At 44.4% G+C, this 16,300-nt stretch overlaps 1 protein-coding gene across 1 annotated transcript in view; it reads left to right on the top strand.

Annotated features, from left to right (window-relative positions):
• The window catches only part of parp12a (poly (ADP-ribose) polymerase family, member 12a), a 35,244-nt gene extending 21,134 nt beyond the window's left edge, over nucleotides 1-14,110 (top strand). The window contains exons 7-12 of the mRNA XM_060827559.1: nucleotides 2,251-2,371; nucleotides 2,514-2,610; nucleotides 6,541-6,631; nucleotides 8,614-8,744; nucleotides 10,123-10,274; nucleotides 10,942-14,110. Of these exons, the coding sequence (XP_060683542.1) occupies nucleotides 2,251-2,371; nucleotides 2,514-2,610; nucleotides 6,541-6,631; nucleotides 8,614-8,744; nucleotides 10,123-10,274; nucleotides 10,942-11,201 (852 nt within the window). The 3' untranslated portion in view covers nucleotides 11,202-14,110. The remainder of the gene's footprint in view (nucleotides 1-2,250; nucleotides 2,372-2,513; nucleotides 2,611-6,540; nucleotides 6,632-8,613; nucleotides 8,745-10,122; nucleotides 10,275-10,941) is intronic.
• Nucleotides 14,111-16,300: the final 2,190 nt, after the last annotated feature.

Genomic DNA, 16,300 nt, shown 5'->3' with positions numbered 1-16,300 from the left:
ATGAACTTAAATTGGTTATTAGTGCACAGCTGTCGACACACTCATGATCACCCAGAGGGTGTTGCCCAGTCATGGAATCACACCTAACACTGAAAGATTTGTAGGTGGACTGGTAAGGGTTTGTGAGTAAAGTCTGTAAGACCTGAGTTGACCTTGATTTCAAGCACTGCACATTTCTGGCCATTGAACCCATGGAATCCTGTACTGGCCTCAGCTGGGAGTGCATCACACACTCACTGGAATTATATCACCGCTAAAGAGAGTGACAAAGGCAAGCCGAATAGATTAGGCTTTATTCCCTTGTGTGTGGAAGGTTAAAGTATGATCCACCTGAGGGGTTTAAAATATTTCAAGCATTAGACCTGGTAAATAGACAAAAACATTATTTAGATATGGAATCCCAGAACAAGGGGTCACAGACTTAAAATCAGATCTAGGCAACTCAAGATGATGTCCGGAATCATTCCTTACTCAAAAGGGATTGGAAGTTTGGAACTCTCTTTCCCAATTCCCTCCCCCACCCCAAATAATACAGTTGAGACTGGGTAATAAACTAAACAATTCAAAAGTGAGATTGAAAGATTATTTTTGTTAGGCAAGTGTATAAATGGTTACAGAACCCAGAAATGGAGTTAAGATACAAATCAGCCAAGAGGCTGATCCACCCTTCAATTAGATTGAGGACCTGATCTGAAGCTGTAGTTTAGCTATTTACAAACATAATTTGAAGAACACTATATGCATCCTTTGATGTTCCAGCTGGAGGAATGCCCAGTTATTGTACAGAGATCCAGAGTCATGTTATTGCAGAGTGCCATATCTAAGTTTCTTTCAAAATAACATAAATCCAGTGGCCCCCGACATTTCCTTCTCTACAAATGCCACAGCAATCCCAGGTGAGTGTTGTGCTTAATGCAGTGCAGAAATCCAAACATTGTGTCCAAGTTATGTTGCTTCTCAATTAAACTTTGTGAAAACAATGTTCCCCATGTATTGCTCACCACTGAAATCAATTGAATGGTATGAATTGTTGCAAAAGCAATGTGATAAATTGGACTTGGTGATGACAATTACATCCTTTTGTGATGTTGTATTGTCTTAACATCTCCACAGCGTTGTGTTATTATGTGATCTGTTTGATATATGGCTACATCTTGCAAGGTTGCTCAGTCACATATTTATGTTTTTGTTGTTCATTCTAAGGTCTACTGTTAAGTGTGATTGTGATCGGGAAACACAACTTGAAAGGGTTCAGAAAAGATTTACGAGGAGATTTCCAGGGTTGGAGGATTTGAGCTACAGGAAGAGGCTGAGTAGGCCGGGGCTGTTTTCCCTGGAGCTTCGGAGGCCGAGGGGTGACCTTATAGTGGTTTATAAAATCATGAGGGGCATAGATAGGGTAAATAGACAAAGTCTTTTCCCTGGGGTGGGGGAGATTTAGGGTGAGAAAGGAAAGATATAAAAGGGACCTAAGGGGTAACTGTTGCACACAGAGGGTGGTGCATGTGTGGAATGAGCTGCTAGAGGAAGTGGTTGAGTCCGACACAAATACAGCATTTAAATGACATCTGGATGGGTATATGAATTGGAAAGGTTTAGAGGGATTTGAGTCGAGTGCTGGCAAACAGGTCTAGATTAGGTTAGGATATCTGTTCGGCGTGGATGAGGTGGACCAAAGGGTCTGTTTCTGTGCTGTCCGTCTCTGTGACTCTATGACTTGGTGAAAAATCATGAGTGTGCTAAGAGCTTCACTAATGGTCAGTTTAAACCAAATGAGTTTGGATGGTAACGTGGCTTTCAATATCTGCCAAAAGTGATAAACAGGGACTCATTCATAGTGCTCAAAAAGGAATATGTTCAAACTTTGCATCTTCTTTTGAATCATCCTGGGGATAGGGGAAGCCTATGTTTCTGTGCTGTTTTCTCCATGGCAATGCCTCAACCAGTTACAGTCAACCTGTTGACCAATCAACACCCTTTTATCCTGTACTATAAACTGTTGTGAATGTTCATAATTTGGCAGTTTGATGGGTGCAACAGGCATCATCTGTCCTCTCTATTAAACTCTCTTTGTTATCCGTTGGGATCAGAAGGAAGCCAGCAGAACCTCCTCCTGGAAGGCAGAAGGATGAATTTGCTGAAGTTGTGCCTTTAGCATGGAGCCTTGCTGGGCAGGGAGAGCTAAGATTGGAGTGTGTAGCATCATTGCATAAATTCTGACTGACTGACTGACTAAATTCTGCACGACAGGATGGGCTGCACAGTGCTGCCAGCACAACATCCATTAACCTGGAGAAGGCGTATTTGGCAGACAGTAATGGGAAAGTGGAATTCACGGCTGGAAAGCATCAATATGTGCTGAGCTTTAAAGGTACAGTGTTTCTCAGAAAACTGGTTTAATAATCGGACATTAAGGAAATGTTGGTAAGAAATTTCTCGTGGAATAAAAGACAATCGCTGAATTCTGCTTCTTCTCTCCCATCCTTCCCACATCTCTCCTGGCTTTGGTCCAGAAATGTGTCAGACAAACACGCACATTGGGACTCAGAGAGCTGTCCGGAGGAGGCCCAAGTTTATCTCTGAGAAAGATTTGGAGAATCAGATACAAAAGTAAGTAACGCCTATCAACAGCCCAGCTAAGGAAGCTTCTTAGTCTGTGTCATCGAAAAGATAAGGAATTTCATTGGGCACTATCCCAGATCTCCCAGAGAAAACTACAGTCTCTGATATTGATTCCATTAGCCAAGATTCTATCAATCCTAGGTATTTTTCTGTTACATTAAGAACGCATTTGAACAATTTGGCCCTGTTGTTGAAGCTATATTTAAGCGTTTCAAGATATTTTCTACAGTCAAGCCGTGTAGAGGTCCCCTGTGTTCCTGCAGTGATAATAGGCCATTGCCTCCCCTTGCTTCAGTTGCCATATTTCAGCTTTGGAATAACCAAACTGTTCTCCCACAATGCAATGCACTGCCAATAGGGGACAACTTTACTTTCCCTGCAGCTTTATCAGAGGTTGAGTGTTCCTCTGTGATCCGTCCCTTCATCTAGAACATTTTGGAAGAGTCTCTGTCACTTAAACCATCCACCTTTAAATCAGAAAGTAATGCTCACCAATTCCCTGTGTTGTTGACTGCAAAGTCATACTTTATAACAAGGTTTCCCCAACTGCATCTCACTATCTCCAGTGGGGTTATGGAACAGACAACTGGAGCCTCAAGCTCTAGAGCAAAAACTCAGATTTGATCGTCCTGGGACCATTTGGAGGCCCTTTTAAATGTATGCAATTCTTGTTTGCTTGTAGGTGCAGCCTACCCTAATGAGCTCTTTGGCTTGATCACCGACAGCAACTCAGACTGAGAAATGTCTTTGTTCTTTTTTTTTTGTGGCTGTACCCCTGCACTTTGAGCAAACCAGCCCACTCAAGAGACCCCAGACTTCCAATTTTCACTTGGGATGCACCGCATGAATAATTAAAGTGAGGTCGTGGTAGAAAGGGGTTTGGAAGGTTGGGTTGTGGTGTATTCAGAGCTCCTGCTATTTTGTGCAGAGAGTGATGCTCAATGAGTAGACTGCGCCACGGTAAGGTGGGTTTTAAAATAAATCGTGTGATTCATTAAATGGCAACTGGAGCTCAATGGGCAGCACTCTCCTCTGATTCAGGAGGTCATAGATTCAAGGCCAATCACAGAACTCTGAGCATGAAATCTAGGGCAAGGTCCCAGTGCAAATCAGAGGGAACACTCCTGTCAGGGGTGCAATGTTAATCTCAGGTTCCATTTATCCTCTCAGGTGGCTGTAATATCTTGCATTGGAGCATACTCATCTCTTCCCTGTTGTGATATTTATCTTCAACATCATCACTCAAACAGACTATCTGGTCACTATCACATTGCTGTTTGTAGGAGCTTAACGTGTGCAAATTGGATACTGTGTTTTCTAAATTATCACAGGAACTGCACTTTAGAAAATGTTTTTTTTATATAAAAAGCCTTGGAACATCTTATGGTCATGAAAGGTGCAATACTCAGCAAGGCTTTTGTTTTTGTGACAATAACCAATCTGTCAATTTTAAGTGCAGCAAATTCAAGCTGCTTTTCACTAATAGGCGATTTTTACCTTTGGTATTTTGATTGTGGTTCAATTCTGCAGCCAAACTCCAGTAAACTTCAAGATATCTAAGTTCTAAGCTCTCTGATTCTTTCCCTAGTTCTTTCTGATCTCAACCTTCAATATGTTCCTCAAGCCTTTAGTCAGCCGGCCTAAAGTTTCTTTACGTGGCCTGTTGCCTCAGGAATTTTATTTCATTGAAGGTGCTATGCGAATGCAAATTAGTGTGTTGATAGAAACCCTTGAAAAGAAAGACTAGTGTTTCACTCACACCCTTCACAGATTTGGTGCACCCCAAAGTGCTATACAGCCAATGAAGAGTAGTTTCTGTAGTAATGTAGGAATCATGGCAATCAATTTGCAAATAAGTCCGACAGACAGCCATGTGACACTGAATAGATAATTTTTTTGTCAGGGTTGGGGAAAAAAATCTTGTGTAGAAAACACAAGAGTGCAAGAAATAGGAGCAGGTGTGGACATTTGGCCCTTTGAGCTTACTCTCCTGCTCACTACGATCATGGCTAATCACTGGCTTCACCTCCACTTTCCTGAAAGCTCCCCGTATCTCTCAGTTCCCCAAGAGAACAAAATCGTTTCAATCCCAGATTTAAATGTATTCAGCGATTAAACATCCACAGCCCTTTTGAGGTCGAGAATTCCAAAGATTGAGGGAAGAAATCTCTCTTCATCTCAGTTCTAAATGATCAACCCCCCCCCACCCGGGGTCTGTGCCTCTGTTTTAGATTCTCTGGCCAGTGGAAACAATCCCTCAGCATCTATCTATCCCTTAGGATCTAGTCCATCTCAATGAGATCACCTGTCATTCTTCTGAATTCCAGAAAATGTAGGGCCAATTTACTTAGATTGTCAGTATAGGTGAACCCCTCTCATGTCCCAGGACCAGTTCAGTGTACAGGGGAACCTCGATTATCCGAACGAGATGGGCGGGCACTGTTTCGTTCGGATAATCGATTATTCGGTTAATCGATTAAATGCCTTTCCTCTGGGACTCGGAGTTTTAAAAGTCTACTCCCCGTTCGGGAGACTGCGGCAGCACACAGCTCGTGAGACCCCGCCCCCAACATCCCCCTAACACCTCCCCCCGCCCCCCCCCCCGAGACCGCCCCCCCCGCCCCCAAACCCGTCCGACACTGTCCCCAACCCCACCTGACATCGTTCCCCACCCCCTGACACCCCCCCCCCCCCCCACCCCATCTAACATGACCCATCCTCACCCCTGTCCACCCCTGCAATCTCTCCGGGACAGCCGGACTGTACACTAACAACAACAACGCTGCTGCTGCTGTCTTTGTGGGTTAAGTCTCCACCCACAACGTTTTACTGTACCTTTTTGACAGGTTCCATCTCTGCCCTGTACACGACAATGTTGGTCAGATTATCTGGGGAAGGGGGGTTAGTTTAGGGTACACCCCTCTGTAGAGCTCCAGGGAAAGTGTGGGGAGAAAGAGAGAGAGGCGGGAGGTCAGTCATTTAGAGACGGTGTCTGTTAAATCATTGTAAACAAAATACGCGATCACTGTTGGAACCATGTCTTTGATGTAATGTTTCTATCGGGACCTCCAGATCTCTTTCGGATAATTGGTATTCAGATAATCAATGTTTCTCTGTACTTCACTATACTGTCTCCTTCCCGGAGTATGGAGACTAACCCTGAACACTGTCCTCTGAGTGTGGCCACTCCAGGGCTCTGTACAATTGTGGCAAGACATAGTTCCTCCTGTACACCAATCCCCTTGCAACAAAGGCCAACAGATCATTTTCCTTCCTAATTGTTTGCTGGGCTTGCGTGCCAACCTTCTGTGACCCTTGTATGTGTCTCTATTACATTCCCAGCTACCATCCCCAACCCCACCCACTCCCATTTATCTCTCAGCCCTGACCAACAAGCCTCACTCCTGATGAAGGGCTTATGCCCAAAACATCGATTCTCCTGCTCCTCGGATGCTGCCTGACCTGCTGTGCTTTTCCAGCACCACACTCTCGACTCTGATCTTCAGCATCTGCAGTCCTCATGTTCTCCTGTCCCTTGTATGAGCACATCCAAGACTGTGTGAACATCAACCTTAAAAAAAAGTTACACCTTCCAAAGGATTAAAAAGAAACTGGAAAGAGATGCCCTGTTCTTTGAAATAGGGGTTGTGGGGACGCTAATGTGCACCTGACAGGTCAGAGAGGTTCTTTGTTTAACGTCCTGTCTCTGAGAGCATCGCACTGCACTGGATCATAAGGGTCGTTACTGTGCCCGGGTCACTGGAATGACACTTGATGAGTTGTGCCCACTGTTTGTAATCATGGCATCAAAGGGCGGGTTGATGGTGGGTTGACTATCATTGATGCATAATTGAGCTCGAAGTGAATCATCTTTAATGTCCAGAAGGTGATCCCTGAATGAACCTTTTCTATTTCCAGCCAAGGAAAACCTGGACAGTCAGGGAACGCTCGAGGAAAATCCATTCCAACCAACTGGGATAAATCCCTTGATGTGGACATGGAATATAAGGTAGACTCAGTCAGCTGCCAATGTGATTATAGTATTGTTTTGCCTGAGACACACTATGGTATACCAAGTGTTGTTGTACCAAACTCTTGGCTCAACTACTTTAAAGGACCCTCTTAATGTAATTGAGCTTCTGCCGCCGTCAGAATCACTAAATAGTCACAAAATATGATTATCATTTGGTAATTCTCCCCTGAGATCATTCAAATGCTAAAATTTATTAACTATTCCTTAAATTTAATCCTTAAATTATTCAGGTTATGTCAAATTTGACCTATACTCTAGTAAATTAGACGCATCCACATCTTAAATTCTACTCCTCCATCTATCCTTAGACTTCTTCACATTAGCTCTTTAGTTCTACCTGTTAAATACTTGAATTCTACTTATTCACTTATAAAATTCACTTAATCACTCACTAAATTCATACAATCTCCATTAATTTCTCTTTAACTTATGCACATTTGTTTCTTAAGATGCTATTAATTTGTTCCCAATCTGTCCTCTTTTAACATTACAGTTACTTCTTGCAGTTCACTCATTCGCTGAATGAAGAAATGTTGTTCACTCACCCCAAAATTAGATTATCAAAATACAGAAGTCTCATCAGTCAAATTACATTCATAGCCGCTTGAGCGACTAGTGGAAATTTCGAATGAATGCCTCCTATCGTAAAGGCCACACCTACAGTTTCTGAAATGGTGTGCATCTATTGCCTTCTAACTGAGGATGGGGTCTGTAGAAGGAAAGGTGCTCATTGACTCTCTAAGAGCTAGGTTTACAAGGTGGAGATGTGGAGTAACTCAGGTAGATGAGACTTTGGAAATTGGAAGTGCTGTGCAAGGGCTTCAGTATTTTGGAGAAACATAATGATGATGTCATGCAGCTGCACCTCACCGCATGTAAATGGCACAATGTGGGCAGAGTTAGGACACTCTAGAAGAGTCACATTAGAATGGGACAGTCTGGAAGACTCACATGAGCACACAGACGTGTGCAAATAAAGAAGGTGTGTGTTTGGGAGATGAGTGTAATAATAAGTCAACCCTGGAATATCTGCGATTATTGTGTATAACAGTATTTAGTATGAAGTGTAATAATGTGTTTCTTTGAAGTCTAAGCCCAAAGATGGTTCTTTACTTAGCCTTCTCCTTGATAAATCCATCTTGATTCTCAAACCACCCAATAAAACAGGATGGCTGGGCAATACTAGTTAAAGTCTAGAGCTGGAAGAGTTTGATGTGCAAGGATGGAGTGGAGGCCATAAAAGGGTCTAGATTTGGATACAAAGTGACAAGGGGGACACCAGAAGTAAGAAAGCAGGAATGGGATCTAGGCAGTGGAGGGCAACACTTGCATTAACCTTGCATCTTTACTGTGCTATAATGACCCAGAGTGCCTGCCAGAAACAAACAAGACTTTTGATATCAAGCCATGTAAGGAAATACTAGGGCAGGTGACCAATAGCTGAGTCAAAAGAAATCAATTTTAAAGTTTGGAAAGTGAGGAGAGAGGTTCACAGAGGGAGTCCAGAGCTTAGCATCTGGGACTGTAGACATAGTCATTTTATAGCATTGAAGGAAGGGGAAGAAGCACAAGGAATCAGAATTAGAGCAGTGCAGAGATCCTGGGTGTGTGTTGGTTGGGTTCGAGTTTTAGATACGTCAGGGCAGGTGTATTACTGGACACTGACAAGGAAAAGTGGTTATAGGTATGCCAATGCATAATAAAGGCTAGATAAGGCAAGCTGTTTGATTCAGGGTCAGAGTGAAACCACATTAAATCAGCAGCATGGTCATCTCACTGATGGAGGCACAGCACAAACCTGACCAGATTAACATCAGGAAGCATTTAAATGTTTATACACACAGTAACTTAATGGATACCAACTGAGGCTAATCTATGGTAACATTTCAATGTTTGCTGTATTAAAGAGTGCTCTGTCCCCCGTGCTCTGAGACTCTGATCTCTGATTCTATCTGCAGCTTGTTCGAGTGCTTGAGTCTTCAGAGGAATATAAACAGGTGCAGACCCTCTTTCAGCGGACAATGAGAAACAGTGTCATCCAGAAAATCGAGCGAGTCCAAAATCTGGCTCTTTGGGAAGTCTTTCAATGGTTTGTAAGAGGTTTTTTCTTAAGCATCTGTCTTCTTCTTATCTGTGCTGCAGCAGTGAGACGGCCTGTGTTGGTGTATAACTATGTGTGTGTTTGGGTATGTGTGCGAGTTTAAGTGCATGTGTGTGTTAGAGTGCATGCGCATTTGGGTCTGTGTAGGGGGGTGTTTAGGGGTGAGTGGGGAACGTGTGCGCGCTTGCGCATTTGCAGGGGTGTGGGTGTTTGCATGTGTTTGTGTGGGAATATGTATGAGCGTGCATTTACAGGGGGTTGTGCGTGCGCATTTGCAGGGAGGGTGTGTGCGCATGTGCTTGTGCAGGGGGATGTGCATGCACGTTTGTTGGGGGAGTGTTTGTGTGTGCGCGCACACGTGTTTGCGGGGGTGTGTGCGTGTATTTGCGGTGGAGTGTGCATGCACATGTTTGTGGGTGGGAACATGCGTGTGCACGTTTGAGGGGGGAATGAGTGTGTGCGCGCATCTGTTTGTGGCGGAGGGATGTGTGTGTGTGCACAAGCGTTTGCAGAGGGGGAGCATGTATGTGTGCTCATTTACGAAGGGGGTGTGTGTATGTGCGTGCATTTGCTGGAGGGGAGTGTGTATGTGTTTGCATGCATTTATGGGGGGAGTGTGTATGCGTTTGGAGGGGGGCATGTGTGTGTGTGCGTGCGCGCATTTGTGAGGGGAAGTGTGTATGTGTGTGCACAAGTTTGTGGGGTGGGAGTTTGTATGTGTTTTGATGTGGCTGGGGGAGGCTACAGAAGGAAGAGTCGCCTTGTTGCAGGATAATTAAGCTAAGGGGCTGTTCCTGTGAATCTTAACAACAAGGGAAATGTATCCTCCTTCCTCGACTCCACATCCCAACCTCATTCCATATTCCTCCCCAACCTGACTTCTACTCCCTACTATGCCTCTGACATTCCCGTCTTTCAGATTCTCCTCACCCACTCTCCTGAGCCCCTCACCTCCCTGAGCTCCACGTTCCTCAGCTGCATCTTCCTCACTGACTCCTTCCTCTTCTCCCACTTCTCCTCTGGCCCCGACAACCCTCTCCTCCTCCAGAGCAAGAAGGTATCATTTTAAAATCATGGATCACCCTTGTAGGACAGAGGGGAGGAGAAATGTTTTGCTTTTGAGGATTTAGGCCTCTGCTTCAGAAGGTGGTGAAACTGTGATTGTTGCATTTCTTTTTAGCTGCGAGTAGGTGGTTCCTTCCGAGGAAAGGGAGTTGAGGGTCGTTGGGGTAAATGTGGGACTCGAAACACAAACAGATCGGCCACGGGCTTAAGGAATGGCGGAGCTGCCTTGAGGGGCCGAATGGCCTATTTCTGCTCCTTTTTCGTATGTTAGTATGATCTTGTTCTTGTACTTCTGAGACAGGCAGAAGGAGCAGATGAGAAAGGCCAGTGGTGGTGCAGATGTGGTTGAGAAGCAGCTTTTCCATGGCACGGATCCCAAATTTATTGAGGCCATCTGCCAGCAGAACTTTGACTGGAGGATCTGTGGAGTTCATGGAACCGCTTACGGAAGAGGTACCTGCACATTCACAAAGCAGTTGTTTTTGTGGCTGTTGTATGTTGCCGCGAGTGTGGCTCGGTGGGTAGGCTCTCACACCTCAGAGTCAGAAGACGGTGGGCTCAAGGTATTCCAGACTTGAACTCAAAAGCCCGTGCTGATTCTCCAGTACTGCATGACTGAGGGAGTGCCACACTGGCGTAGGTGCTGTCTTTAAATTAAATGTTAAAATGGGGGAGGTCTGCTCTCAGGTCAACAACAAAGATCCCTGATCAAAAGATGGAGCAAGGGGGAGCTCTTCTCTATTGTCCAGGCCAATACAGAGGAACCTTGAAGGACGCAGGCGGGGGGGTGTATTTCGGTCGGTTAATCAAATTCCAGATATTCAAATGCCAGATAACATACTAAGCCAAACATTGGGATCTTGTGATCTTGTTCAGATAATCCAAAATTCGATTAATTGAATGCCAGATAATCGATGTTCCTCTGTACTTAATTCTGCAACCAACGTTACAAAAACACTCTTTATCTCATTGCTGTTTGTGGGATCCTCCTGAGCACAAATTGACTGCAGCGTTTCTGACCTGATAGCAACGACGACATTTGGAAAAGGGACTTTATTGGTTATACTGAGGTTTGGCTCCTGAAGCATGCCTTTTAAATGCACCTACTTTCTTTCTTCAGGAACCTACTTTGCTCGAGATGCGTCCTATTCCCATAATTACTGCCAGCCAAGGCAAGGAGCAATGACCATGTTTGTTGCTCGGGTTTTGGTGGGGCAGTTTGTGAAAGGAGATTCCAGTTACCTCCGGCCACCCTTAAGAGACGGCTCAAAGTCCAGCTATTACGACAGCTGTGTTAACGACGTCTCCAACCCCTCGATATTCGTCATCTTTGAGAAACACCAGATCTACCCTGAGTACGTGATAGATTACAAAAGTTAAAGCGAGTCACTGTGTGAGCTGGGCAGGACATGGCTGAGTCCACATCTGCAGGTGTGAAGGAACCTGTTTGTAACTTCATCTCACTGTCTCCCTGTGTAATGGAAATATTTAAAACAGATGTATGATTGGTTAGAAATTCATCCTTTCTGGTTCAACTGTGTTGGCCTCTGTCTCCAACTCATACCAGAGCTGCTCAGATCCTCTAAGTCATAGTTATTTTTGTAACAATTTTTTATACAACTGAGTCGCTTGCTTGGCTATTTCAGAGTCAATGACATTGCTGTGGGACCAGACACATTTCAGGCCAGTCAGTGAACAGAGATGGAATATTAGTGCAAGTGTGGCAAATTTATAATCATTTAAGCTAGTAGCTTTTTAATTACACTTATTTTAATTGGTTGTGTTTAAATTTTCCAGCTACCTTGGATGACATTTCATTTTAAGTCTTCATTGATTATTAATACCGGTTTCTTGGCCAGAAATATAATCTCTGTACTACATTAACATCTCACATCTTTCACTTAGGAATGATGAAATGTACTGCACTTTCTGGTAAACTCCATTCTTTTGTAGTGTCATAGTGCTCTTAAAGTCATGCTGACAAAATAAAGACTGAAGAAATTACAAAAGAAAATCAGATGCTGGAAATCTGAAGTAGAAACAGAAACATTTCAGAGAGCGCTTGGCATTGGTGGAAAGAGAAATGGAGATATCTGCGAGGGTTTGATGTGTCTCCCATCCAGGGAGTCAGGAGCAAACCAGTCTGAGTCACTTCCAACCTGATTTTTATTGGGAAGCAATTTTATTACAGTAAAGGCACATATATTCTGACTTCACTCTAGCCCTGTGTTGGTAAGTATCTCCGTGCTGGTAAATCAATAAAAGATATTGAGTCAAATGAAAAGGTGAGATCTGTTCTGTCTCAGCAGCACCACCGCGAGTGGTGGCCACTACTGGAACAGCAGCCAGTTAGGAACAGCAAAGACAGAAAGGAGGTGAGTTGGGTTTGGCCTTATTAGGGCCAGTCAGGCTGCTCACAGAGAGGTTGGCAGGAGTGGTGATGGGGCTGGTGTCGAATGCAGGTGAAGGTTGTCAAGTTTGCTAAGGCTGCCACCTGGGCAAACCTGGCAGTCTCTCTGCCTGGTCGAAGGCCCCTCCACCCCCTATCACCACTCGGCAGTAAAATGCTAGCAACAGCAGGATGGTGACGGGTATTCACTGTCTCCAGCCTGCGGAGTGAAACAGGTTTCTGAGGCTTCTTTTTGTTTTGCGCTCAACAGGAAGAATGCAAGAATTGCAAAGTTTCAAATGATTGCAACAGGAAAAAGAGGGCGCTGGATTCGGTGTGGCTGAGGGCATTGCCTTAGGAAAAACTGCTGAGGCTCCAGTATAGGCTTGCCAAGCCTCTGGGTGATGAAGAAAGGTGCCAGGCTTGAACACCCTTTTGGTTTGCAGCTAACAGGTGTTTTTGTATTTATGGCTGCCACTTGTAGCCATGTCATAAGCTTGATTGATTCAATATGATTCTATAATTAGGCAGCAATGGCTGGCCAATACTGAGTGTGCTAATAGCCAGAATAACAACCATAGTCATAGAATCATACTAACTTAAGATTTAGTAGCGCTTAATATTTATGATTGCTGGAATGGGAGCACCATCTCCGCAAACAAAAAGACTAAGTTCAAGCCTTGCACCTTTCCTGAGTCACGCAGGAGCTTAGAGAGCCTTAGTTCCCTATTGCTTTTTCCATCACAACACCTTGACTAATCAGAGTTGACGTTGCAACTAATCAGGAGAAAGTGAGGACTGCAGATGCTGGAGATCAGAGTCGAGTGTCGTGCTGGAAAAGCACAGCAGATCAGTCAGCATCTGAGGAACAGTAGAGTCGACATTTCAGGCATAAGCGCTTTATCAGGAATCTCAGATTCCTGATGAAGGGCTTATGCCCGAAACGTCAATTCTCCTGCTCCTCGGATGCTGCCTGACCTGTTGTGCTCAATGGCAACTAATCAGCACTCATTTTTTTTTCTCTCATGTAGTAGAAATCCTGACTGCTTGAAATTTGGCATTCTTGTGTTTTTCCTGATGAATGCAAGACAAAAGCTTTGGCCAGGGGTCTCCCTTTACAGCTAGATTCTAAGTATTCTATTGGCTGTCCACACACACATATGAACTGACGGCTTACAACAGTGTGGCTGCCATTGCCAACTAGAAAAGTTCCTTGTTGGCAAACCATCATCAGAAATTTGGCACCGCTATTCTTATTGCCTCTTTCTATTCTTTTAACTATACTGAGTCATTGACAGAGCTTTTCAACAAAGGGGAGTTCCAACAACAATAGACTGAATTTCTAAAGCTCCTTTAGCATCGTAAAAATGACCCAAGGTGCATAACAAGGAGCATTACAGCAAAAATTGGCACTGAGCTACTCAAGTAGATATTGGGAGTAACGACCAGAATATTCCTCAAAGAGGTTGGTTCAAGGAAGATTGTAAAGGGGGAGCTATGGATGGGATGGTTTCAGAAGGGAACTCCAAATCTTAGGCCCAGGCAGTAGACTATCATTTAGTGAAATGATAGCATTCACAATGTGCAGGAGGCTAGAATTAGAACAGCAAAGAGATTATGGCAGGAAAAGAGGATAGCTTTTAAATACAAAATCACGTTGGCTACTTGTAGACATGGAACCATGGTCAGGAAGAATCTCATAGTCATTGAGATTTGCCTGGCCATGATTCCAATCACTAAATAAAGCTTAAAGGAAAGGTGATGTGCTTTGTTTCCTGGATTTCGATGTGTTTAACTAGCGGTGGGGGCAGGAATATTACCTAGAACTTTGGTTGTTAATCTGTTTAACTGTTGCAATAAAACTAACAAATAAAAATAAATGCTGTCTTGTACCTCTGAAGTTGTTTGTCTTTGTCAGATGCACTCGATGCTTGCCGCTCCCAGTCACAAATCCTGCAGATACAGACCATGCTGAGTACAACAAACAGTGAGGGAGTTACCTTCAAGTTTCAAACAGAGCACCCTCTCTCCCATGTGCGAGTACTTTGAATTAACAGCAATTAATCAAGGCTGTCAGGGATGTGCAACAATATTGCAAATGACTAGTTCTAGTACTCACAAAGTATAAAGTCCCTCTTCTAAATTTTCAGGACCACCTTTCCCCTATTTCTTCCTCCACATCCTCTATGGAATGTCATTCATTTGCCTGGATGAAGTCTCTGACTGGAACTGGACTCAGTATTGATGTTATCAGTCAGGACCATGACAGAGTGCTCTCCAGATTTGGAGGGAGAGATCTCTGTAAAGCACGTCCCCAGCTTTATTGGGCTTGGCCAATATGTTACAGGTGATATCACAGAAGATAAATTAGAATCAGTTTTGGGCCCTTTCAATCAGGTGCCGAAGGTCCCTTGGCTATGTTTTGAAGAAGAGTGGGGAATCTTTGCTGGTGCCCTGACCAGTGCATAACCCTGTAAATACAGATCGCCTGTCTCTTTGTAGCTTGCGGGATCATGCTTTATACAAATTATCCGCTGCATTTTCCCACATTATGACCATGACTACACTTCAGAAGAATGCCTTGTTTACTACGGGATTGTATGCATCCCCTGTCAGTGTTCAGCCCCTGTTGATATTGGCTGTCCTGATGTGGGTGTTTGACCAGCTGCAAGTTTCCTGTTCAATCCTGTGTACATCGCCCTGATGTTCCAGCTTGCCGCCCAAAGAGTTGGCATTGCCTGTCTTTTTGTTTGTTTGCCTGCCTGGGTGCGATGGATTCCATCCACTGCTGAGTAAAACCTGAAGCTTCAATCACCCTTCGAAGTAGACGGATCTTGATGGGTCAGCACTGTTACTGAGGCAATGGTGGATTTAGGTGGATGGTGGGCAACCAGTGGGGAAGGATGGTCCTTTCCACAGTCAGACAGCTCAAAGCACCCAATCTCTATGCCAGTCAAGTTGGCGTTTCACATGTAGCTGCTGTCTCCTGTGTTGTTTATCACTCTGCATGAAACCGGTCTGCCTTCCACCCACCTCCCCTCCCCCCAACAAAACTGGACAACATTTATGGAATCTATCTGCCCAAATGTCAGTGTCCTGCTCTTGAGTCCCGAGGAATAGAAAGCTCTGTGCTTTCCACCAGCTTGCTTACGGGAGCTGCCTGAAAGATGACGTAGGAGCAGGAGTAGGCTAGACTTCTCGAGTCAGTCCGTCATTCAAAAGGATCATGACTGACCATCTACTTCTCGCAACCATCACTGTATCCCTCATGTTGGTAGTGTCCTGTCCAGAGCATGTTCAATTATTGTATTTGTGCAGCCCTCTAGTGTTGCAGAAATGCAAAGATTCACTGCCCAATGAGTGAGAAAATTGCTCCCTATCTTGGTCCAAATTGGCCAACCCCTTATTCTAAGACTACATGCCCAGGTTCTAGGCTCATCAACTACATAGAACATAGAACATTGCAGCGCAGTATAGGCACTTCGGCCCTTGATGTTGATCCAGGCTGTGGAAGTAATCTGAAGCCCATTTAACTATTCCATTTTCATCCATATGTTTAGCCAATGAACCTTTAAACGCCCTTAAAAGTTGGCAAGTCTACTACTGCTACAGGCAGGGCATTCCACATCCCAACTACTCTCTGAATAAAGAAACTACCTCTGACCTCTGTCCTTTATCTATCACCCCTCAATTTAAAGCTATGAAATATCCTGTTGACAGCCACCCTGCCGTGCCCTGCAGGAATATTATAGGTTTCATTGAGATCACCTCTCACTCTTTGGAACTCTGGAGAACATTAGGATGGCCCGATGGCTCAGTGGTTAGCACTGCTGCCTCTCAGCTGGGTTTGATCCCACCCTTGGGTGACCGTTTGGAGTTTGCACATTCTCCCTGTGTCTGCGTGGGTTTCCTCCCACAGTCCAAAGATGTGGGTGTTAGATGGATTGCTCATGCTAAATTGTCCTGTAATGTCCAGTTATGTGCAACTAGATGGAGTAGCCATGGTTAGGCCAGGGTTATGGATGGAGTGGATCTGGGTGGGATTCTCTTCGGAGGGTTGGATGGCCTCTATCTTCATTGTGGGGATTCT

Source organism: Hemiscyllium ocellatum, chromosome 7 (assembly GCF_020745735.1).
Source record: "Hemiscyllium ocellatum isolate sHemOce1 chromosome 7, sHemOce1.pat.X.cur, whole genome shotgun sequence".
Taxonomy (NCBI): domain Eukaryota; kingdom Metazoa; phylum Chordata; class Chondrichthyes; order Orectolobiformes; family Hemiscylliidae; genus Hemiscyllium; species Hemiscyllium ocellatum.
Note: the sequence above shows the minus strand (reverse complement) of the source record. Positions and strands in the feature narration are given on the sequence as shown.